This window comes from Rhinopithecus bieti, unplaced genomic scaffold (genome assembly GCF_001698545.2).
Source record: "Rhinopithecus bieti isolate Rb0 unplaced genomic scaffold, ASM169854v2 scaffold_3734, whole genome shotgun sequence".
NCBI classification, from domain to species: domain Eukaryota; kingdom Metazoa; phylum Chordata; class Mammalia; order Primates; family Cercopithecidae; genus Rhinopithecus; species Rhinopithecus bieti.
Genome location: NW_016804423.1, coordinates 1,650,152 through 1,676,475, shown reverse-complemented (window position 1 = coordinate 1,676,475; position 26,324 = coordinate 1,650,152). Strand labels below are relative to the sequence as shown.

At 38.0% G+C, this 26,324-nt stretch overlaps 1 protein-coding gene across 1 annotated transcript in view; it reads right to left on the bottom strand.

The window, feature by feature from the left end:
* MYO16 (myosin XVI) overlaps nt 1-26,324 on the bottom strand; it is a 638,577-nt gene that overhangs the window by 498,730 nt on the left and 113,523 nt on the right. Inside the window, 2 exon segments of the mRNA XM_017868179.1 lie at nt 2,387-2,433; nt 2,436-2,456. Of these exon segments, the coding sequence (XP_017723668.1) occupies nt 2,387-2,433; nt 2,436-2,456 (68 nt within the window).

The following is a 26,324-nucleotide window of genomic DNA, read 5'->3' as shown; positions in this document are numbered from 1 at the left end:
TTGGCTTTTACTTATGAGAGAAGGAAAGTTGTTGGAGCATTTCAGATACAGAAGTGACATGACCTGGCTGAGAATGGGAAACAGGACAGTGTAGGCAAAGATGGAACCTGGGAGAAGAGTGAGAAAACTGTTTATCCAGAAAAGAGAGATGGCGGTTTAAAACTGGCTGGCAGCTGCCAAGGGGATGAGAGATGGTGGTCTTGTGGCTTCATTTCAAAGGTCAAGAAAGCAACTGCTAATTTGTTGATTGGGAACATAGAGATGCATGTGTTCATTCAAAGTCAGATACTCTATATCTATATCTGTCTATCTATCTATCTATCTATCTATCTATCTATCTATCTATCTACCTACCTACCTACCTACCTACCTACCTGCCTATCTATATCTGTTAGGGACAAACATAAAGTAAAAGTCAACAGGTATTTGATTTGGTGGTCTTCACAATTCATTTAAAGATAGGAACTTAATTTTGAAAAATATCAAAATTAACATATCAATCTAATCTCTCTCTATATACACACACGTGAAGAAGTGACAGTCTCTCCCTGTCCCCGTGCCCCTTGTGTTTCCCTTCCCTCTCCTTTTCCTTCTACTTTCCTTCCTCTTTCTCTCTCACACATAAATACACAGAAATAACACTTTCCTAGTAACAGCAACAATGACTTGCACTGATTTGTTCATGGAAGAGGTCCGTCTTCTACTGGGACGTGCAAACATGCTGATAACTAGACCTGAAAAACAGGCTGACGGACCGGGCGCGGTGGCTCAAGCCTGTAATCCCAGCACTTTGGGAGGCCGAGACGGGCGGATCACGAGGTCAGGAGATCGAGACCATCCTGGCTAACACGGTGAAACCCCGTCTCTACTAAAATACAAAAAATTAGCCGGGCGAGGTGGCGGGCGCCTGTAGTCCCAGCTACTCGGGAGGCTGAGGCAGGAGAATGGCATGAACCCGGGAGGCGGAGCTTGCAGTGAGCCGAGATCGCGCCACTACACTCCAGCCTGGGTGACAGAGCGAGACTCCGTCTCAACAACAACAAAAACAAACAAACAAACAAAAAAACAGGCTTATGATATTTGCCATGAAGAGAATGTTGATCTACGGAAGACTCTTAGCGGAATGTGCCTAGTCTAGGATTGCTTAAAATAAAACCTAGGATCTAGGGACTAATGAGGTAGGACTCCTTGAAAATATCATGGAAGTCATATAAGGATCTGAGTGTAAAACAGAGACGTTTCATAACCAAAACATTCCAGAGAAGGAAAAGGTTACCTGGAAATCTCTCTTTGTATCTATTTCCAATGCTAGAGAGAAAGTGCCTATATTGTTTGGCAAACTGTCTTCTATCACAACATTCTCTGTTCTTTTTCTGTTCTGCTGACTATGTAATAACTTGCATTCCAGATCTCTTGAGCCTTTGGTATACACCAGTTTCTCTTTCATGCAGTTTTTTCCCAGTGTTGGCCATAAATTAGAATCACCTGGGAAGTCTTAACATCTCCCAGCGGTCAAGCTACATCCCAGAGAAAAGAAGAAAGAATCTTTGTGGGGTCAACTCAGGTTGGGAGTCAGGTGTCAGTATTCTAATAACAGCCATGTGATTCCCAGGTGCAATCAAGGTTGAAAATGTATGTGACGTTAAGACGCTTCTGGAAGTTACGGGTGTGACCCCCTCTACTACAGTTTGCTATAGTGTGAAGAAATACAACATTATTTTTTGTGTTGAAAGACAGTCATAAATTAGACTGATACCTTAAGTTAATTTATATTTTTCAAAATTAAGTTTCTATCTTTAAATTAGTGGTAAAGACCACCAAATCGAATACTTACTGACTTTTACTTTATTTTGCCCCTAACAGAACCAGCAAAACTTCTTGCACATGACCTAATATGATATTTTAAATGTAGTTATTTATAATATAATATTTTTAAATGTAGTTACTTATTTATTCACTTACCCCCTTCTTTGTTTCTAAAATACTACAAGGCAGGCTATATTTGCATTTCTATGAGCTGGATCATGAGCAAAATATAGTAAAATCTCATTAGAGGAATAAGGACAACTTGTGGGAAAAAAGAAAGGGTGATTGCCTAATACTGTATAACTGATACAATATTATTTAACTTATTTTGAAGGCTATTCGTTTTTAAAAGTGATTTCTTTAGGGCAGAAATTCTAACTTCATTGATGAAAGATTACTTACAAACTTCAATACAGTAATTCATAATAATTGCAGCCGATTATCCAAGCCTGTTAATTAGAAACACATCATCTTTCTGATCATCGTCCGTGAGATGTGCATTTGGTTCCTGGGTTGGAACCTGTAATGTATTCTCCCCCGGGTGGCCCCATGCACTGGCACTGATTGTGCCGGTTCTTACCAGATGGAGCAGGGACCCTCCCGAGGAGACGAGGGTGTGGGGGTCTGCCCCTCCTTCAGGAGCCGAAGCACTGAAAACAACAGAGAGGAGAATGGAGTTACAGAGAGTCCTTCCTCCACGTGTGGAACCAAATGTGTAGCCTTTCATTAATATCTAAAATGCAAACAGCTGTGAACACCAACAAAGACAGCTTCTGTGACATCTGACCCTATTTGATGTGATGATTGGTGGTGTTTCTCGTCATCTTCAAACTTATTCCATAGTTGGGCGACATAATTTCCTATTACAACCATGCAAATTAATGAGAAAGTGAAACAGATTTTTTAAAGTTTACTGTTTCAAAGTGTCTGGTGTATGCATCCATTGTAGAACGAAAAGCAAAATGAAAGAAATTACTTCATTAGGTTCACATGGGCATTAGGTCACTGAATTTTATTTTATTTTAATTCATTAAGGCCCATTGGCTTAAAGCAATAAAAGCTTACTTTTTAACATTAACCTTCCACTGGTGCCATGAACCCTTGGCAATGTTTCCACCATTCTCACAAAGCACTTCAGAACAAAGCCACATATATCCAAATTAGTTAAGTTAAGTCAAATGGATCAAACTATATACCAATTACTAGAATAAATTCACAGTTGAAAGGTGACCTGTATTTCCATTTGAACAGCAAAGGTGAATTCATTAGTACACAGAATGCCACAGACTATTAGGAGATTGATTGACTGTGTTCCATTCTCTGCTACTTAAAATGAAGCTGTAAGACCAGCCCCACAGAAAGATTCCTCAATCCCCAAAGCACTATAATGGTTTCCACTTCTAACAGCAATATCATACTTTTAATAAAATACCATGAATGCATTTTCCACACACACAAAATTAAAGCAACAGTTACTCTTTTATTTCATTATTACACAGAACGGTACAAAATGGCTCAGGTTCAAACTCATACCTCACTGAGGCATACTGTCTTCCCAATTAACTTTATCTGTAAAGTGAAATGTTGCCTGAAGGGGCCTTCTTTCCTATGGCACTCCAGTTCTTTTATGTGTTCCAATGTCTAGTCTCTGACTATCTTCCCCAAATCTAACTGCATATCACAGAAGGCAACATGAGTCTTGGCAGACATCGTGACTATGCAAAGCTTCCTCTCCAGGAAGGTCGAGCTCTTTGACGGTGGGTGCAGTGGGTGTGATGAGGGAGACAGGCCTCCACCTGTGAGCCAGGTCAGCCTGCCCTGCCCCGTGTGCCCCGGCCACCCTTTCCTCACATCAGCGCACTCTTGGAGCACATCCAGGAAGAAGTTCCTAAATAGAAGCATGTTCACATCTATTCATTGCCAAGGGACTTTCCTTTGATGATGTTCTTTCTGCAATCAAGGATTTAATTATTTTCATAACCTAGAATCTGCTCACATTGAGTAGTGTGTTACAAAAACATTCTCAAAGGTGGCAAACTTGTAGGTTCAGCTGTAACCTGACAGCTCATATCGTATTCATTTGCCAGCTGGGTTATCTTCTTTCTCTGCTGTTACAAGAAAAGTTGAGGAAGCCAAGGCCATTTTTCTCTTGTTCTTCACTGTACTTCCAAGAACGGTCCTGTTACGTGGTATGGAGATGCTCTTCCTCCCACTCTTTCTCTGCCTCGCTCTCTCTCTGCCTCTCTCTCTCTCTATATACATATATATGTGTGTGTGTATATATATGTGTATATATATGTATATATATAAAATAAATGAAGGCACCTCTTGCAACCTCAAGTACTCATTACTCTTAATGTTTAAAATCCCTTTCATGATAATAGAAAGTTCATTTCATACATTTGCCAATGGTTTCCTCAGATGATAGACAGCACTTTTACTCTAGTATTTATCCTTTTAGCAAATGAAATTATCCATCATGAATTAACTAATATTGATTTTTTTATATTCTGCAAAGAAATAGCACAAGTGTGATCTCACTACAAAGACAGTGTGAAGTAGATTGTATCATGTTATAATATTAGCAAAATGCAATCAGATTTTTATGCAGAGTCCATTATGCAGACACACAGTGAAGTATACATAATAGAAATCAGTGATCCATATTCTTTGGGTTTGGGGTTACACAGGTTTCAGCCTGAGACCTGGAAAGCTACTGAACTTTATGTCTCAGTTTTTCGTCAGTAAAACAATGGACAGTCATACTCACTTCATGGGGGTATTGTGAGAATTAAATGAGACAACATATGTAGCATGCTCCAGGCACTTCGTAAGGATCAATAAATGACTGGAATGACTATGTGTAATAAAACCCCATAATAATATATCATAGAATCCATACTTTAAGATCTATTCTGAACGTTTTCAAACTTTCTGGTTACTAAATGTTGAATTTAAATGCAGAATATACGTGAGGCAAATTTAGCATATTATCCTGGAGGTTGAGTGTATAATTTATCAAACAAAAGTGGAACAAAGGGGGAAATATACACAGCAAAGGAGAATGCTGAGCCTGGAGAAAGTGAATCTTTGTTACCTTTGCTTTAAATACAATCTACTGCATTGTAAGTTCATGTCAGTTGATTTTTAATATAGGTATTATTTAACTGTTTCACAACCAACTCATAAAATTCCTGGAATTTTAACAGTTGGCTCTCATGAGCTGGCAAGGGAGAGCTCCAGATCACTAAAGTGGGCAATCATGAAACTCATAAAGAACATTGCCCAGGAACGCCCGGGAATGAGAGCAGGGCTACACTCAAGCTCTCTGAAGGTCCTTCTCATCACAGGGAAACATGCGAGGAAGATAAGCTTCTTCCTCCATCCAGCCAGGCATCATCCTAGTGAGAAAAGGGCAACCTGTGTTTTGTTTTTCCTAGATAGGACAGTTTTTTTGAGAGGGCTGTTTGCATGATCAAGATGGAACCATGTTAGAACCACAAACTCGATATTAACTGGCTTGCCCATCATTACCATGAGTAAGGACTCAAGAATAAGACAAAATCAACTACTGGCCAAATAAGAAATAGGTTTATTCTTTGCATATACATATAGTAGTGTGAGCTAAATTCTATGACTCTGCTAAGGGTTAAAAACTGGAATTGTGAGGGACCTAAATATGAAGATATAATGAAGAAAACATCATTTGTATAATAATCAGTTTATAACAATTTTGAGAAGAAAATTATGAAACTAACACATGTAGAACATTTTTGGTGTAATCCTGTACTAAGTACCTTACATGTAAGAATTACTTTAATTCTCTCCATACCTCTATAATATGGACACTAGAACTGTCACTCTTTCTTTTACTAATAAGGAAGCCGAGGCTCTGTTATATTACGTAGTTCCCTGAAACCATAGGTACATGATGGAACTAGAACTCAAGTGCAGCCACAGGACTCCAGTGATTGTGCCCTTAACCCCAGAATCAGAAAGCAAAACTTCAGAATCACAGCCAGGATCAAGATCCATTATAGTGGTCTCAGAATTACTAATTGTGTGGGAAATTACTCAAATTTCTGTTAAAATACGTTACCCAAAAAGGTATGGGTTCACAGCAACCTTGTAATAACATGATTGGAGCGGCCAGTCAAGTGAAACGGCAGCACCACTCTGAGTCTTTCTGTTATGACAAAATCTGCAAGGAAACAGCCTAAGGAAAACAGCCATCTGGGGACCAAACAGAATAACGAAGCGCATGCTTCCTTTTATAGTGTTGCCGCTTGGACCGGATTCAGCATTTATTGTATATTTGTGGCTTCATCATCAAGCTGCAGCAGAACTCCATCGAGATGCCTGTGGGCGGTGGGGCGGGGGGGCATGATCTGATATTTAAAAAGAAACATTCATTCTCCAAATTTTCAGCTATTGGGGTACAAAATGGACTAAAATACATCATAAAAGCCATAAGTGGCTTTAATAGACTACGCAGCTGGTTCCCACCATCACCAACAATAACCAAACGCAATAGTCCACCTGGTTGTCAGCATTTATTTTGTGTTTCTAGATACTGTATTGCAACCATTTATCTGTAAAGTCTTCGGAGACCCCATTAGCTAGGGGTCTGTATAGCAATCTATACAGTAGGTATATAGTAGGTACTGCATAGCAATCTGTACCTACTCTCACACAATCTCCACTACAGTGGCTCTTATATTCACAAAGGTGTTACATTTAACATCAACAGAGGAAAGGAAGATAAAACTAAGCATACCTGGGTTCTCAATTCTGTTCCTACTATAAGCCCTGCAGAAGACAGTTTCCAGACAGAAGGAAGGACAATCATGCATGGTAAGAAGTTAGCAATTGGTAAACCCGGATAGAGGATATATGGGAGTTCTTGTGTTATCTGGGAAAGTGTTCTGTAAGTTTGATTTTATTTCTAAATAAAGAAGTTACAATGAATAGCCACAAAGTATCAAGCCAGATCAAGCCAGTGTCATTTTTTTCCTCCTGAAATGATAATGAAAACATCAATGTGAAGACTTCTAAAAATAGATGCCTGAGAATTTCCATACAGTTGTTAGTCGTCTGAGAATGCCTTTGAAAATTATATCTTATCTCATTAACATGTCAATCAAGAAGCGAAGCAAGAAGCAGGAATATAGAAATTACGTTATCAACACCACAGAAACGTCTATTTGCACAGCAGTGTGGCTGAAATACAGATTTCCTTTCGTAACTAGAGCTCAAACTTTAGGATGTATAAGAATAACTTGAGGATTTTATTAAGATGAATTTTCCTAGTTCAGGGCTTCTCAATCTGTTTTTTATTATCACGCCCTCACCCTCTGTGAAACTATAATAATGCCGACAGGCTGGGATAGCTACTTATGGAATGTGGCCGGATGGAGGGTCACAAAATCGTTGCTTTAGCTAAGAGTTTTTGCCCTTCAAAATCCCATGTTTGTACCTTTAGGAGCTATTTCTGCCCCCATTAGAATCAGTTCCTAGTCCCATCTCTTCAGTCCTTTGATTCAGGAGCTTGTTGTGGGATCTAAAATTGTGTTTTTAAAAAAACACATGCACACACACTGCAGGAGATTCTGGTGCAGATGGTCCCTTAAAGACATTCTGAGAAAAACTGCTAAGATTTTACAATCTCAGGAAATTACCTCTGAACGCCTCATTTGGAAGTGACCGAATTAGTAAGTGGCAAAGACTTGATGGAAGATCCTTTCCCATTAATTTGTCATTGAGAGTTTGGCCCCTAGTGCCTCGTGTTCCACAGGTCCCTCGGGATACACAGTATTCTCAATACATGCATATTAAGCTGGACCTCTGGAATGGATCTGTGGATCCGGAATAATCAGTGTGAGCTCACAGGAGGTGCTCAGGCCGCAGTGGATGGGGAGGCCTCCAGTCAGAGACTGAGTCTGGGCAATGGCCGTCGACCCTCACTATGTTTTAGATCTTTACCCAAACTTTGGAAAGATACAAATTGTTCTGTCACAGGTTATTAAATTCAGGCAGTCAAAAATGTGTCCATTGATCCCTATGTTCCTTGATGACTATAATACCGAGAAGCATAGACAGCCAAGGGAATCAGCATCCAAGGACTGTTCAGCTTGTTTCCGTCCAGCCTGGAAACAGTAGGTTCATGATAAGAGGGTCGAGCTAGGTTGTTGGAGCTTTGGTGGGCTCTGCCTGAAGTCTTTATTCAAGTGAGCTGCTCAGTCATACCTTAAGTGTTTGCTTCTGATTTGACACAGATCCACATGCATTCACAGGATGCTCAAGACTGCTACCAGCCACCGTCCTGGACAAGGAGACCCATCAGGGCTGGCCATGAAGTCAAGGTGCATTAGGTTCCAGCCTTAGCAAGGGAATTATGGGTGAATTAGCTTGAAGCACCTGGAATCAAGCAGTAGCAGAGACCCACCTTAGCCCCAGAGACCTCACAGTCTTCAACCAGTAAAAATGCATTTCATGTCACTTTGGCCATGGCTTTACGATTTCTTTTTTCCCACTCAACTTAATCAAAACTGGACCTGACTAAATCCTGAAGACTGTAAGCCAAGTCCAAGGTCTTCAAGGCCCCATTGATCTAGATTCTCCAATTGCAATCCAGTGTGCAGTTATGACAAATGAAACAAATATTTAGTGAGCGTCCTTTTTGTAGTAATAGTTAGCACTATCCCAAGAGGTACAGATGTACAGAGAAGAAATAGAAAACAATCTTACCTTCATAGAGTGTATAATCTAGTTGGCACTGGTAGTGGAGAAGACAGAGGACAAAAGGGATCAGAATGATTTGTAGTGCTTCTTGAATCACTGGCTATATATCTTGAATTTGTTCTGAAAACTGAATTACCATTTTCCCTTCAAATATTACTTATAACCCATTTCATTCCTTCTCCTCCTCAAGGATCACACTGAGATTATGCTCAGCATTATCATCATCTTCCTTATATCTCTTAGGCCTTCCTTTGTTTTCACTCAATATATTACCCTGGATATTTTCTACTGCCCTGCCGCAATATGAAATCCTTTTCAGCCATGTACAACCAACTGTTAAAACCATCAATTCAATTTTAATTTGTCACATTATTTTTTAGTTCTACACTTTCCATTTGATACTTTCATATAGATTTTAATTACCTGGTAGAAGGTTTTATCATTATTTATTGTACATGTTGGTTGGAGTAATTATGAAATCAAATCTGATAGCTGTATCATGTGCATCACTTGTGAGTCAGTTTCAATTTTATATTGTTTCCCTTGATCTTATATTTCGGTATACCTGTTGTTACTGATATTATTATTATTTGATTGGTCATATAGAGTGTGTTAGGCTGTACTCTTTTCCTGTTCACATTTTTAAAAGCATTTATGAAAACTAGTATTAATTCTTCTGTAATCATTTGGAAGCCATGCGTGCCTGGTCTTTCCTTTGTGGAAACATTTTATTAATTAAATCTATTTTATATAAGCCTATCGTGATTTGTGTCTTTCTAGGAATTTCTTTGTTTCTTGTGGGTTGTCTAATTTTTTTGGCGTATAATTTTACTAGTATTACCTTTTAACCCATTTTAAGTTTGATTCTAATATACGGTATACTTCCCTTTTCTCTGGGGGATACAGTCCAAGATCTCCAGCATATGCCTGAAACTGCTGATAGAACAAAATTTCATATATGCTATGATTTTCCTATATGTACATACTTATGATAAAGTTTAATTCATAAATTAGGCAGAGAAAAGGTTAATGATAATACAATAGAACAATTATAACAATATACTGTAATAAAAGTTATATGAATATGGTCTCTTTCTCTCTTCAAAATATCTTATTGTATTGTACTCACTCTTATTCTTCTCGTGATGATGTGAGATAATAAAATGACTATATGATGAGATGACATAGACACTGTGATGTTGCATTAGGCTACAATTGACCTTCTGATGATAGGTCAGAAAAGGTTCCTGTGTTCCAGGTGATGCCGGATCACTGAGCCATGATGGTGCCAATGGTTAGACACAAGAGCAGAAGATATTGATGATTAACATGCAGGTAGTGTACACAGTATATATGCTAGATAAAGAGTTGATTCGTGTCCCAGATGGAATGGAGTGAGATGGCACAGGGTTTCACTACGCTACTCAGAATATTGTGCAATTTAAACTTTTTGGAATTATTTATTTCTGGAATTTTCTATCTTTTATTTTTGGACCAGGATTGATCATAGGTACCTAAAACCATGGAAATCAAAATCATGGGTAAGGGGGCACTATTGTATCCTCTTTCATTCCTAATTTTAGTAATTTTCTTTTGGTTTGGTTTGGTCATTTTTTTTTTTTTTTTTTTTTTTTTTTTTTTGTCAGTTTAGCTAAGGTTTTCAATTGTGTTGATCTTTTCAAAGGACCAAGTTTTGGTTTTATTGATTTCTCTATTGTTTTCCTCTATATTTCTTTTATTTCTACTCAAACCTTTATTATATCGTTCCTTTTACTGGCATTGGATATTGTTTACTACTTTTCCTCATTTTGAATATAAAAGTTAGGTTAATTTAAGATACTTTTATGTATTTAAATATAAGCATTTATTACTATGGACTTTGGGTGATTAGGTTGTGTTAATGTAGGTTTATCAATCATAAAATGTGTACCATTCAGGTCAGGGAGATTAATAACAGGGGAGGTTATGCAGGTGTCAGAGCAGGGGCTATATGGAAAATCTCTGTACCTTACCCTTAATTTTGCTGTGAATCTAAAGCTTTTCCTAAAAATGAAATTATTAAAGAAAGATGAGTGTTTACAGCTATAAAATTCTCCATAAGAACTGCTTTAGTTATATCTTACATCTTTTAATATGTAGTATTTTCATTTCATTTGTCTAACCTTATTTTATAATATCTATTGTGATTTCTTTTTTGATACATTGGTTATGTAGGAGTATTCTGGTTAATGTAGTAGTTTGCTAAAGCTACCATAACAAGATACCTCAGATGGGTGGTTTACACAATGGAAATTTATTTTCTCATAGTTCTGGAAACTAGAAGTCCAAGATCAAGGTGTTGACAGTTTGATTTCCTCTGAGGCCTCTCTTCTTGGCTTGTGGATGGCCACCTTCTCACTGTGTCATCACTGTGTCCTCACATGTGACTCTCTGATGGCACACCCTGTGCATGTCCAAATTTGTTCTTATTAAAACACCAGTCATATTAGATTTGAGCCCACCCTAATGACCTCTTTTTAACTTATTGGCCTCCTTAATGTCCTGTTCTCAGATACAGTCACATTCTGAGTTACTGGGGGCTAAAGTTTCAACATATGAATTGAGGGGAGGGGTCAGGGCAGGACAAAATTTAGCCCATATTAGATAATTTTTGTATATTTGTGAATTTTATAATATTCCATCTATTGAGTATTTTTATTTTCATTCCATTATGGTGAAAGAGCACACTTTGTAATGTTTTAATTCTTTTAAAAATTATTGACACTTGTTTTATGGTTTTGTATGTGGTCTGTCGTGGAGAATGTTTCATGCACTCTTCAGAAGAATGCGTGTTCTGCTGTTGTGGAATAGCACGTTTGATAAATTTCTGCTGTATATAGTTGTTCAAGTCTTCTTGTTCTTGAACTTTTGTCTAGTTCCATCCATTGCTGTGAAAGGTACTGAAATATTCAAATATCTATGCATGCTCTATTTTTCCTTTCAATTCTGTCAGTTTTGCTTCACGTATTTTGGAACCCTGTTGTTAGGCACATATATATTTATAATTTCTATATCTCCATGATGGAATAATTCCTTTATAAGTATATAATGTCCTTATTTTTTCTATAATAATAATTTTTACCTTAAAGTTGAGTTACCTGATATTAACATACGTACTCTGGCACTTTTCAGGTTACTTTTTGAATGGTACATGATTTCCCATGTTTTACTTTCAACCAATTTGTGTCTTTGAATCCAACAGATGTCTCTTATAGGCAAAATATAGCTGGATGACTTTTTAATCAATTCTGCTAATCTCTGCCTTTTGAGTATTAAATCCATTTATATTAATGCAATTAGTGATAAAGTAGGATTTATGCCTACCATTTTGCTTTTTGTTATGCGTATTATACCTGTTTCATTCTTCTATGCCCCCATTGCTGCCTTTTTTGTGTAAATAGGTACTAATTTACATGCCATTTTGATTCTCATGCATTTATTTTCATATATTATTTATTTTCTCATTATTTCCCTTGGGATTACAATTAATATATTAATTTATAATAATTTAGTTCAGATTAATGCCAACTAAATTTCAAGAGTGTACAAGAACTTTTCTCTTATATAGCCAGCTGTGCCCTCTACCGCTACCCTTCTAACTTTGGGTCATCATGTTCAAACAAATTACATCTTTATGCGATGTGTGCTCATTTATAACAGACTTAAGTTCATTTATTTCTGTAATTATGTTTTAAATATAATTAAAGATTAGAGTAACAAAAATAGGCAATACTTTTTTTTATATTTATTTATGTGTTTAAATTTCAAGTGCTGTCTATCTGTTATGTGAATTCAAGTCAAATGTCTTTCATTTCAGCCTGAAAGATTCCCTTTGCTGTTTCATGAGGGGCAGATCTGTTAGAGAAAAATTCTCTTAGTTTTTGTTTTCATTAATGTCTTAATATTCCTCCATTTTGAAAAGTCCTTTTTATGGATATAGAATTCTTGGCTGGCAGTCTTCCTTTTTAGCACTTTGAATTTGTCATCTTTCTGCCTTTTGGCTTCCATGGTTTCTGATTAGAAGTCAGCTGTTAATCTTCTTGAGGAACCCTTGTACATGAAGCATAACTTCTATATTTATGCTTTCAAGATATTTTTTGCCTTTGGCTTTTCACAGTTGGATTATGTTGTGTCTAGGTGTGGATCTGTTTCAGTTTATCCAACGTGGAATTTGAGAAGCTTCTTAGATGTGTACATTAATATTTTCCATCAAATTCGGCAAGTTGTCACCCATTCGTTCCTCCAATATCATTCCTGCCTTGTCTCTCTCGTCTCATCTGTGACTCCATTATGTACGCTGGTACACTTGATGGTGCTCTACAGGCCCCTGAGGCTGTGCTCATTTTCCTTCATTGTTTTTTTCTTCTCTACCTCAGACTGGATCATCTTAATTGATCTATCTTTAAATTCACTGCTTGTTTTGCCAGCTTAGGTACACTTTATTTCTGCTAGTGTATATTTAATTTTAGTTACTGTACTTTTCAACTTCAGAATTTCTATTTGTTTCTGTTTATAATTGTTCTTCTCTATGTGGGGAGATACCACTCTCATACTTTCCTTTAGCGATTTAGATATAATTTTCTTTAGTTATTTGAACATTTTTATGATCGTGTATTTAAAATCCCTCTCCAGTAAATCTAATATCTGGGCTCTCTCAGACACAGTTTCTGTTGACTACTTTTTTCTCTCTCTGCGGAACATACTTTCTTGTTTATTTGAATATCTCATAATTCTTTGTTGACAACCATGTTTCTTAGTTTGGTTTGTGCTGCTATTACAGAATGCACAGGCTGGTTAATTTATTTTTTTAAATGGTAGTTTATTTTCTAACTGTTCTACATCCTGAGAAGTCCAAAATCAAGGGGCCAGTATATTGTGAGAACTTTCTTGCTGGGTCATCCAATGGGGTAAGGTGGAAAGAAGGGGAGGGCAAAAGGGACCAAACTCATCCTTTTGGAAGGGAGCCACTCCCACAATAACAAACCTACTCCTGTGATAACAGCATTAAACCACTCATGAGGGCAGAGTCCACATGGCCTAATCACCTCTTAGTACTGTTACAATGGCAATTACATTTTAACATGAGTTTGGGAGGGGACAAACATTCCAAACAAAGCACTAAACATGATAAATAATAAAATGTGGAAACTTTGAAAATCAGATTCACTGTCCACTCCTGGGTAGGTTGCTGTTTCTGCTTGTAATTGTTGTTTGTTTCATTACTTTTCTTAACTAAATCTGCAATGTCTATATTATGTGTCATGTGTAGCCACTGAACTCTTTGCTTATTTATTGTAGTAGTCAGTGAGTAAACATATTTCCTTAAATGGCTTGAAGCAATAACACTCTTAGCCTTCACTTAGGAGCTGAGCTTCTGTGCTGGGACGCTTCTGTGCTGGGGCATTGCTGTGGTGCTCTTGGAGACAGTTTACATCTTTTCCTTAGTCTGCACTTCTACCTGTGCAAAGCCTTAAGATCAACCCTAGGAGAGAAACTGGGGTCTTCCCAGGTATCTTATGAGCACACCCACAGCTCTGAACATGTGCATAGCCTTCTAGATTCTGGGCATACATTGCAGTTTTTCGAAGTACTCTACGGCCCTCTCATTTCCTTCTAAGTGTTTTGGACAGCTTCTTGTTGGTCCCAATTGTTGCAATGCTAAAGGATTCCTGCTGGTTGTTTTCTACAAACGCCCCAGGGAAAAGGTTTGTAGTGAGCTTATTCTGAGTCACTTTATATGAAAACAAATCTTGTGAGGACAGTGGCCAGATAGGTCAAATGATGATAATTCTCTAAGAATGGTGTTTTTGGAGGAGATCCAAACCCAGTCTGCAGCCTCCAGTCGCTCCGAGGCTGCTGGTTTACGGGGCTGCCAAGATTGCGAGGCTGCCGGGTTTTAGGGCTACTACAGAGCTAGGGAGAAGAAGAGGTGGCTACAAAAGTCGAAGGACCACAAAACACTGCTCTTGCCAAAGTTCAACCATTTGTTCCTGAATAAACGCTGCTTTTTTTTTTTGAGATGGAGTTTCGCTCTTGTTGCCCAAGCTAGAGTGCAAAGGCACAATCTCAGCTCACTGCAACCTCTGCCTCCCAGGTTCAAGAGATTCTCCTACCTCAGCCTTCCGAGTGGCTGGGATTACAGGCGTCTGCCACCACATCCGGCTAATTTTTGTATTTTTAGTAGAGACAGGGTTTCACCATGTTGGCCAGGCAGGTCTCGAACTCCTGACCTCAAGTGATCCACCTGCCTTGGCCTCCCAAAGTGCTGGGATTCTAGTTGTGAGCCACCGTGCCCGGCCTACAAATGCTTCTTAGATTGTTGGAAGCCTTTGATTAATCTCCAAAGTCCTGAAAAAGTTTATTGTGCCAGTCAGTGTTCTCGTTGCTTTATGAAGGACAAATTTTCAGTGGTCGTCTCTTTGTAATTCCAGGAGCAGTCTCCCCATTATCTAAAACTGACAGAAGAATCCCTGAAAATAGTTACGTCTCACTGAGAAGAAGAAATTTGCTAACATTAGATTTATAGTAGTCATTATTATTTTTTTGCTGAAGATGAAATTTCCAAGTTTCTGTAAGATGGATAAAATATTCAAAAGGCTATTGTCAAACTTACATGTTTTACAGAAATTTTAACATATCCTATTGCAGTACAAATTGTCTGGTGGGAATCAGGAATGGTCTGCTTACCAAAACCAGTCCTATAAATCATTGACTCTCTATATATTCCAGAACAGATGTAAAGTGACAGTATTATAACATCATAAACTTGATAGCATATTTCCTCAGATCTTGATGTAGAAGTAGTAAACCCAGGATGCATGCAATATAAATACATGCTTCACTTCTTATTTTCTCTCTATAAAATTCTCTGCCAATTTACGTTATGTAAGTTTAAAATGCTCTTTTTAATGCCAAATCTTAGAAATAAACAGTTTTAAAATGACTCATTTTACAAATAAACAAAAGAACTGACATAACTACTAATATGGAATTTTGCTTGTATCTTGAGATAATAAAAACAAAAATAAAGAACATCATGCCAATATCTGAGGAAGTTATTAAAATGCGAGTAAAACGTTATTTGTAATAGCTATATATACCTATGTAATAACTATATATACATAAATACATATACATGTATATATGCAATAACTATATATACACACATATACATATATACACATATACACATATATAGTATATATACACATATACATATGTGTGTATGTGTATAGTGTATATGGTATACATACACATATATATGTAATAACTATATGTGTGTGACATATATATATATATAGAGAGAGAGAGTCGTTTAAAAGTAAGTCAAGGGGGAGAGAAGTATCTTAACATGTCACTGCCCACTCCTTAAATCTAACCCGGGAGCCAAAAGGGCTGTACCACAGTGCTGTTTGTGGCCCTTACTATGCTCTTTGACTTTTTCGGTAAGCCTCAGTTCCCTCATTTGTAAAACTGTGAGGAAAGCACTATATTATTGTGAAAAATAAGATACCATATAAATGTTACAGATGATTATTACTTAGTCAATTTTGGGGACAGGACCAAAGCTTAAAGGAGGCAGTAGACACCCTTTGAGAAAGCTTTCCAAAAGGTGAGAATTATTGAGCATGTGGCTTTAGAAGCAAAGCTTTCGTGGTAGAAATCTCAAATAGAACTTGCAGGTTAAACTGGTTGTTTCTCACTCTCCTTTCCTTTCAAACACATCTTTTAGTCCTATCTGAAAAATGTCATTATGGAACTGAGGTCACACCCCACCCTGCAGTTTCATCATGCATTTCCTTTTATCTTAGATAATTCTATGACATCCTTATCTTGTCAGGTTTTAATTAATCACGGAGTCTTAGTGCTCATATAGCCTTTGTGTGTTTGTCTGATGTGAGATTTGAGAAAAATCCACGGGATCACAAGATTTCCCAAACACAGGAATAAGATACAATCACCATGTGAATTACCAAAGGATACATTTCAAATTGGGAACAGAAATCACATCTCACAGTTTTATTTATCTCATTTATTCCCTAATAACCACAGTATATACCTGTTCACACTCCCTTTCTGAACATTACCCCCTTCAGCTGTTCAGAGAGGGGCCCTACTACATATCTAGTATCTTTATTCTCTGAATACCACTGAGTGGACCTGGACATCTGATCCCAGTTGGGCGTGATGGATTTTCCAGCTGGGAATTTGGAATTGGGACACGGAGACTAGTTACTTAATTATGGGTGCTGGACATGGAAGGTGACCTAAGGGCCATATGGAGATGGCCATAATAGTTTACATGCAAATGAGAGCCCAAGCTGCAGAGGAGGAATGAAGGCAGAGGGAGAATGAAAAGAGCCAGGCCGAGCGCGGTGGCTCACGTCCCAGCACTTTGGGAGGCTGAGGCGGGCGGATCACGAGGTCAGGAGATCGAGACCATCCTGGCTAACCCAGTGAAACCCCATCTCTACTAAAAACAAAAAAAAAAAAAAAAAAAAAAAAAACTAGCTGGGCGTGTTGGCGGGCGCTGTAGTCCCAGCTACTCCGGAGGCTGAGGCAGGAGAATGGCGGGAACCCGCGAGGAGGAGCTTGCAGTGAGCCCAGATCGCGCCACTGCACTCCAGCCTGGGCGACACAGTCAGACTCCGTCTCAAAACAAAACAAAACAAAACAAAACAACAACAAAAAAAGCGAATCTCCTCACTTGAGGGCATGAAGAGCAGAAAGAAAGTGAAGCAGATGTCCTAAGTTCCTGGGTTTTATGTTCAGTTTCATGGGTGGTCTCTGTTCATACTTTTTATTTAAATTTGTGGGATACTCCCTTAATCTTATGTGGTGCACTTTAGTAAACATGAGTTGGTTTGTTTTTTAAAAACAAACCCTCCCTGACTCAGGCAATACATCTGTAGTTAATTCCTAGTGTAGCCATGTAACTTATTGCCCAAGCCAGGATAATGTGGAGATCAAAGCAGACTTTCTCATTATAACTGAGCAACTGGTTGCAGAGCTGTCCTACATTGTTCAAACGCTGATGTGAAGCCTCTGAACTGGGAGAGGATTGTGAAAGAGCTTTCAATTGAGATGGGTCACAGCAGGTTATCTGTTGCTATGCAATTTATGACCCCCATACAGTGGCTGAAATTAAAATCATTTACTTTGCTCACACATCTGGGTCTTGATGGGGCTATGTTGACCAGATCTGGTTTAAGGTCTTCTATGTGGTGTGGTCAGATGGTGGCTGGGGATGGGTCATTCCGAATGTTTCTTCAATTACATGCCTGGGCTGAGAAAACTTAGGGACTAGAATAGCTGAGGCCCCATGAACATGACAGAGAGAGATTTTCTTTTATCTATCTGTCTGTCTCACTCTCTCTCTCTCTCTCTCTCCCCCTCCCCCACCTAGCTACCTACCTACCTACCTGCCTATCATTGATCACCTACCATCTATCTATTATCTACCATCTATCTTCTATCTTTCATCTATTCATCTGTCTATCTACCTATAATCTCTTTATCCATCTACAATTTAGCACCTCACTTTTTTTTTTTTTTTTTTTTTTTTGATACAGGATCTGGCTCTGTCACCCAGGTGGGAGTGCAGTGGCGCTATCTCAGCTCACTGCAACCTCTGCCTCTTGAGCTCAAGCAATTCTCCCACCTCAGCCACCCGAGTAGCTGAGACTACAGGTACACACCACCACACCCAACTAATTTTTGTATTTTGGGTAGAGACACAGTTTCATCATGTTGCCCAGGCTGATCTTGAACTCCTGAGCTCAAGCAATCCACCCGCCTCAGCCTCTCTACCTGTTTTTACCCATGTAGTTTCCAGACAGTGGTTCTAGGCAGTCAGGACTTCTTGCACAGCAACTGGAACCCCACAGAGCACATGGCCCAGATTCTGATGGAGTCTGGAAGTCTTGCAGCATCTATGGGCTGTGTTCTGTTTTGTATATTGGCAACCAAAAAGTCTTGCCGAAGTGCAGGGAGAAAGGATGTAGACTCCAAGCCTCAATGGTAGGAGTGGCAAAGAACTGGCTGATGTGCTTTACACCCCTTCAGTGGGAGATAGCTTTGGAGAATTCACTGCCTTGCAGTGGGTTTGAAATGTCACATCGGTCACTTCCATGATGAGAGTGAGCATGATGACAACAAATTTGCAATATGTATAATATATTTTAAGGTAATCATTTTTTGGTTTTACTATATTTAAAGAAATACCACAATAAAGTTTAAAGGGTTATCTTTTATGGAAGTGAATGTTTTATTTACAGCAACTTCGTTAAGTAAATGCTGAAATTCGTGAAAGTTGTGGCGCATCAAACACTTAAATTTCTCAAACCGTAACTTTTGTTAATTTTATCCATTCCTTTTTCATTTATTATAAAATATACAGACTTACCTTTACTGCAGTTATGGCTCATCAAAATAGTAACAAAATAAAATGAAGATATTCTTGTTTCTTGTAAGAAGAAAAATATTTTAAAATTCTGATTAAAGAACTAGTAATAAGAATTTTATAGCTCTAGTCTCTTGATAAAGATGAGAATAATATATTACCTTATTAGGTTATGTAAACTGTTCTGTCCATTTTTCACACTTGGCACAAATTAATAAAAAATATTATTCAAGGGCAAGTAGAGTAATGTAGATATTAATCTGGTATGAGATCTTGGCTGGGCACGGTGGCTCATACCTGTCATCCAGCACTTCGGGAGGCCAAGGCAGGCAGATCACTTGAGGCCAGCCTGGCAACATAGCAAAACCCTGCTTGCACTAAAAATACAAAAATTAGCTAGACGTGGTGGTGCACGCCTGTAGTCCCGGCTACTCGGGAGGCTGAGGCAGGAGAATTGCTTGAACCCTGGAGACAGAGGTTGCAATTAGCTGAGATCACACCACTGCACTCCAGCCTAGGTGACACAGTGAGGCTCTGCCTCAAAATAAAACAAAACAAAAAAAAAGAGTAATACACATCCCTTTATAAATAAAATTTAATATAACTGATCATAAATCAGACACTAAAATAAAACATATAAATTGATACTTAAAATACTCTTATTTTCTTTTATTTCATCAGCAGCAGTGATAGGCAATTTAAATAAGAACTTGCATACAGTTTACATATGACCTAATGCCTTTGTTCTACATTAGACCCTTGTGTTACAATCAATGACACAATTGAACTTCAATTCAAGATGTAACTGGAATTCCTGGAAAAGAAATGGCCGCCCATGCTGAGTAATCTCTAGACCTCTTTTGGGTGGAATTCTGCAGATGGCTGGGGGTAGGACTTTAGCCAACCTCGTGATCACAGTGGAAGGTAAACAGAAGCACTGTCGAGGGGAGTGGGTGGTCCTGGAAGTAAGGAAAGGGCATCTGGCAGCAAGAGAGAGTGAAAGGAGGAGAGCTACGTGGATAACGTATTGAACATTCATGGATTTGTTGTTGGAGTACTTCTTATTTGGTTTACTTTTCTTTTACTGTTGTCCTCAAGTCTTCCTCACCAGGTAAATGGACAGACACAACACTGAGTATAGGATACATCACAGATATTCACTCATTTAAATTCATTTTAAAACTGAAATTTCATAGGAGCAAAGTTTGCCCTGCCAGACTAGATGCTTTTTGTCAACTGATTCGTGGAAGATGAACAGAAGGGCCGGGTAATTTTTTTTTTAATGCTTGAATTCATCCGTGAGTTAAAAATAGAGCAAAGTATTACATGGCCAGAAATCAGATTTATTAGAAAGCTACAGCAATTAAAACCTTTGAGCACTGATCCAAGAACAGGCAACTAGAAGAAAGAAATAACAGGGTCCAGAATGAGGCCCACACAGGTCGGGTCTTCTGACTTCCTGCAACTATGCAGTTCCATGTAGTCGAAAAGTAGTCTTTTGTTTTTCATTCGGGGTACAGTGTAATTTGTACTTAGTAAAACATACAAATCTTAAATATGTATCTACTTAATGATTGCCTGTGTAACTATCATTCAGCTCAAGATAAAAGGATATCTCCATCATCCCGGGAAGTTCCCTCCTGGTCCTTCCCCACAGGTATCCCCAGGGACAACCTGTTAGTCTGAAGAAATCCACCGTCAATGATAATAGTTTTGCCTACACTGGAATTTCACTTAAAGAGAAAAATGCAGCATGTCCTCTTTGGGGTGTCTGGCCTCTTCCAGTCTTACGTTGGTGAAATCTATCCATATTGTTCTGTGTAGCAATGGTTTGTCTTCCTCGTTTGGCCATGTAGAATTCCATTATATAAGTACACCATACTTTGTGCTTCCAATTTCCCATTGGTAGACATTTGGGTTGTTTCTAGTTTTTGTCCATTCTAAATAAAGCTGCTATTAACATTCTTGCACAAGTCTTTTTGTAAAATCATGCAATCATTTGTATAGACTCATTCTTAGAGGTGGAATTGCTGGAACACAGGCATAAATTAAAGTGTATTAGAAACTGCCAAACAGCTTTCCAAAGTGGCTGTATTGTTTTATACTCCCACCAGCAATACAAGAGAATTTCCGCTGCTACACATTCACAGCAATACTATTGTCCATTGATTATTGATTTTTTAATGAAGCTATACTTACGTTTTAAATTCGAACAACTGAAAAAACCAAAACCATGCAGTTAAATATTTTATGGTACATTTTAGTAGTTGTTTTTCTTTCTGATTTTTAAAAGTTCTGCAGCCATTGCATATGGTTGTTTCTCCTTTATGTAGTTAACATAGAAAATCACATTAGTTTTCAACTGTTAAATCAACCTTTCATTCCAAGGATCCCGGCAGTGTTCTACTTTGTTTCCTTAGTGGTGGTTATATGATGTTCACTTTCTGATAAATCATAGTTGCACATTTTTGGTAAATTTTTGTGTTTTATTTATACCAGTGAATATAAATTGTTTTGCTACATTACTGTTAAAATAATGAGGATTAACATTTCAGTAAGTAACTGCTTACTAAGTAATACTATTTTGGTAAACTGACCTACAATAACTAACATATTTTGCTTACCATGAAGAAAACCTTGCTTGATCTACCCTATCAAAATCTCCAAAACTTTTTTTTTTTTTTTTTTTGCAGAAATTAAAAAGCTGATCCTGAAATTCATATGAGATTGCAAGGGACACTGAATAACCAAAACAATCTTGAAAAAGACAAATAGAGTTAAGGACTTACTCGTCATGATTTCAAAACTTATTGTAAAGCTACATGAATGAAAACAGTGTGGTACTGAAATAGAATAAACTTATAGACCAATGAAATGGAGTCGAGAATTCAGAACCGATACACCCATATGTCAATGTTCAACAGATTTTCAACAAGGGTTCCAAGATCATTCAATGAAGAAGGAAGTGTGTCTTCAACAAATGGTGCTGGGACAACTGGATAGCCACATGCAAAAGAATGAAGGTGGGATGTGACCTTACAACATATATAAAACTAATAACTCAAAGAGGATAAAGGACACAAATATAACATCTTAAACTCTAATACTCTGTTTTTTTGTTTTGTTTTGTTTTGTTTTGTTTTAATGGAGTTTCACTCTTGTTGCCCAGGCTGGAGTGCAACGGCGCGATCTCAGCTCACTGCAACCTCTGCCTCCCAAGTTCAAGAGATTCTCCTACCTCAGTCTCCTGAGTAGCTAGGACTACAGAAATGTGCCACCATGCCCGATTAATTTTGTATTTTTAGTAGAGATGGAGTTTCTCTACTAAACCCCATCTTGGTCAGGCTAGTCTCGAACTCCTGACCTCAGGTGATCCAACCACCTTGGCCTCCCAAAGTGCTGGGATTATAGGCGTGAGCCATGGTACCTGGCCAACTCTAATACTCTTAGAAGGAAATCCTCATGGCCTTGAGCTTGGTAATTGTTTCTTAGATATGATACCAACAACACAAGCACAAAAGAACAAAAATGTATAAACTGGGCTTCATCAAAACTTTTTTTAAAATGTGCATTAAAGGATATTATCAAAAGAATTTAAAAACCCACGGAATGAGATAAAATATTTGCAAAGCATATATTTGATAGAGGTCTAGTATATAAAATGTGTATACCAAGAACTCTCACTCTTACAACTGAAGAACAAAAAGTCAAACAAAAACAGACAAAATACTTTTCTCTAAAGAAAAGATAAAAATGACCAACAAGACATGAAAGATGCTTGGGAAATGGGATGATTATAATAAATAAATTTTTTAAAGGAACATTAAGTGTTGGTGAGGATGTGAAGAAATTGGAACTTTCCTACATTGCAGGAGAGAATGTAAAATGGTTTCGCCACTGTAGAAAACAGTTTAGTAGTTATTAAAAACATTAAACATACAATTTACCATATGAATCAGAAATTCCACTTTTGGCTATAAACTGAAAAGAATTAAAAACTGGCAGTCAACAATGGGATGCCATCTCACACCACTCAGTATGGCTATTATTAAAAAGTCAAAAAATAACAGGTGCTGGTGAGGTTGGGGAGGAAAAGGAACATTTCATTGCAGCAGTATTCACAATAGCAAAGATATAGATTCAACTTAAATGCCCAGCGATGGTAGAATAGATAAAGAAAATGTGGTACATGTACACCATGAAATACTATGTGGCCATAAAAATGGATGAGATTGTATCCTTTGCAGGGACATGGATGGAACTGAGGGCCATTACTCTTAGCAAACTAACACAGGAACAAAAAACCAAATACCACATATTCTCTTATAACTGGGAGCTAAATGATGAGAACACATGGACACATAGTGGGGAACAACAGACACTGGAGCCAACTGGAGAGTGAAGGGTAGGAGGAGGGACAGAGTCACAAAAACAAACACCTACTAGGTACTAGGCTTTATACCTGCATGGTGAAATAATCTGTATGACAAACCCCCATGACATGAGTTCACCATGAAACAAACAAACCTGCACATGTACCACTGAACTTAAAAGAAAAACAGGTAGTCCAACAAAGACTTCTGTTTCTAGCAGCCCTATCAACAGCAGCTAAAAGTGGAAACAAACCAAATTCCCATGAACTGATCAATGCATCAACCAAGTTTTTTATATCTATGCAATGCAATATTATTATAAGAAAACAATGAAGTACCAATGCAGTCTCCAACATGAATGAACCTGAAAAATAGGCCGAGTGAAAGAAGCCGGATACAAAGGTTATATATGGTGTAATTTCCCTTTACATAAAATATCAAAAATAGGGAAATTCACAGAGACAGGAAGCAGATCTGTGGTTGTCAAAAGTTAGAGGAAGTGGGGAGATGAAAAGTGACTGATATTTGGCACAATGTTTCTACTTGGGGCTATGAAAATGTCCTGGGGCCAGATAGTGGTGACGGATGCACAACATTCTCCATGTAGTAATGCCACTGAATTATATGCTTCAAAATGATCACAACAATGAGTTTTATTTTAGGTGTCTTTTACCGCCATAAAGAGCCACAATTCCCTGACACTGCTGTTCTTAAACTTTATAAACTTCTTAAGCCATATATTATTTATTATCATTGTATTTTATAAGACTATCTGTATAGAAAGTCTAATGTTAAATAATTTTATTTGCATAAATCCTATTTGTGTTTTTTAGTAATTCTGAGGTATGAAGACAGCAACTTTGGGGGATAATTAAGCCTTCTTATCTGTATAATATTCATTTGGAATTTTCTTCTGACATGCAAGACATATGTACATTTAGTCGTGAGAATGGTTTTAAGTTCACGGTTATGGTCTCTGATCACCTTAGAATGACTCCATGGAGACGGAGCTAATTCAAGTCCCGTCCACAATGTGGACATCAGCTTTTAAGGGTCTCTACTCAGAGTCAGATAAGCCGCATGCTCGGAAGTTGACCATTTACCCAGTTATTTCCCAGGTTCCTGGTTCAACCACTACCCTTCTTTTTGTACTTCATTAATAAGCACATTTTTCTTTTATCCCTCAGACATATGCCCCGGTAAGCATTCATAACTGTTATCCGCAGAGAAGTTCATGCAGAAAGACATGCGCCGGGTGACACGTTAAGGAAGAGAGAGAAATGCTGGCCCCAGGACATTACCAATTCCAATTGCAACGTTCACCAGAGGCTTCAGGACTCGACAAAACTGCCAGAGCCTACTCCTTCCTGGGCTGCTCAAGACCACGGAAGCTGCAGGAACAATCTGTCTGTCAGGGTTAGGCCTTCACAGGAGAGAACTGCCCCACAAAGGCAAAATCAACAGTATTTAATGTGCTTGCATGAAGAGTATTTTGTTTTAATTTACTCACTTTCAGTTTTTACCTGCAACATATCTTAAAATCCCATTTTGTGTGAACCAACTAGGTTCTACGGATGAATACCAAATACCTCAGTCGGTTTCAGAGGTGTAAGGACATTTCTGTCTCGGGAAAACGCCAGGAAATAGAAAGCTTGCATGATGAAGATCATTCTTTAAAGAGCAAGTGCTGACTCAAGAGCATATTTTCCTGGTGCCCCAGTCTGATGAGCTTCAGTAGACTGAAGATTCACATTTGATTCATGATGTCTTTTTTCTAAGTTCATTATGAAATGTAAACAGTCAGTGGAAAACATTAGAGGGAATGAGTCCGACTTTAGGAAGATTTAGGAAAATATTGTTATGGGAAGTGATGTCTTTCAGTCAACTTAGAGACAGTAAAAATGCATCTGCTTTTGTTGGGAAAGGGGGCACTTCCTGTGTTGCCAATGAGTTGTGACCTCTAAACCAAGGTCTTGCCCCATAGAGAGAATGGTTTCCTAAAAATTCAGAAATATGACCATTCTAATAGTCCTAGCTATTTTTCCAGCTTACCTCTGTTCCTCAAATATATCATCAACTGTTAGTGTGGACTGCAAAAGTCACCTGGCTTTAAACCCAAAAGAATTGGTTGAGTTAGAAATCAGAGTGACTAAGCAAGTGACAAGAATTACTGAATAAGTCCATCCTCTATCCTTTTGAATTCAGATGAAGTGAATCCTTATTTTACAAGTCCTTATTTTACATGAAATATAAAATCTTATTTTTTTTATATTTTGTATTACAAATCCTTATTTTACATGAGAGGCTGAGGCAGGAGGCTCACTTGAGCCCAGGAGTTCAAGGTGGCCGTAGGCTATGATCTGTAACTGTACTCCAGGCTGGGCAGGACAGTGAGACCCTGTCTCTAAAGAAAACAACAAAACAAATCATAAAAGCAGGTAAACAGTAAATTTGTGCTAGAAGATAATTGTTTCTAGTACAAATGTCTCACTCTTTTTTTCTTCTTTCTCCTCTCTCTTAATCTCTCTCTCTCTCTCTCACACACACACACACACACAAACACACACAAACACACAGACACACACACACACCCCTACACCTCTAATTTATCTACAGGACTCAGATCACTCTGGTTTTCTGGGTGTCCTCCCGTTATTTAAAATACAATCTAATAGGCAAAAACCTGGCAGATTGCTCACAAAATAAATCATTTGTGTAAAGAATAAGTGAAGTAAATGAAGTGGCACCGAGACACGTTCATGAGCCTCATACTTACTTAAGCTACATAAGCATATATTTCATTCGATAAAAACACAGACCTTTGGCCAATGCCTCGCAAGTCTACATGCTGTGAAGATTTGCGGCTGATCCTAATTGGGACACACGAAAGAGAAAATTGAAAAGCCCACATCAATAATGATTTGTTAATCTGTTGCTGTGTTAAAATTAATCAAAACCTACAT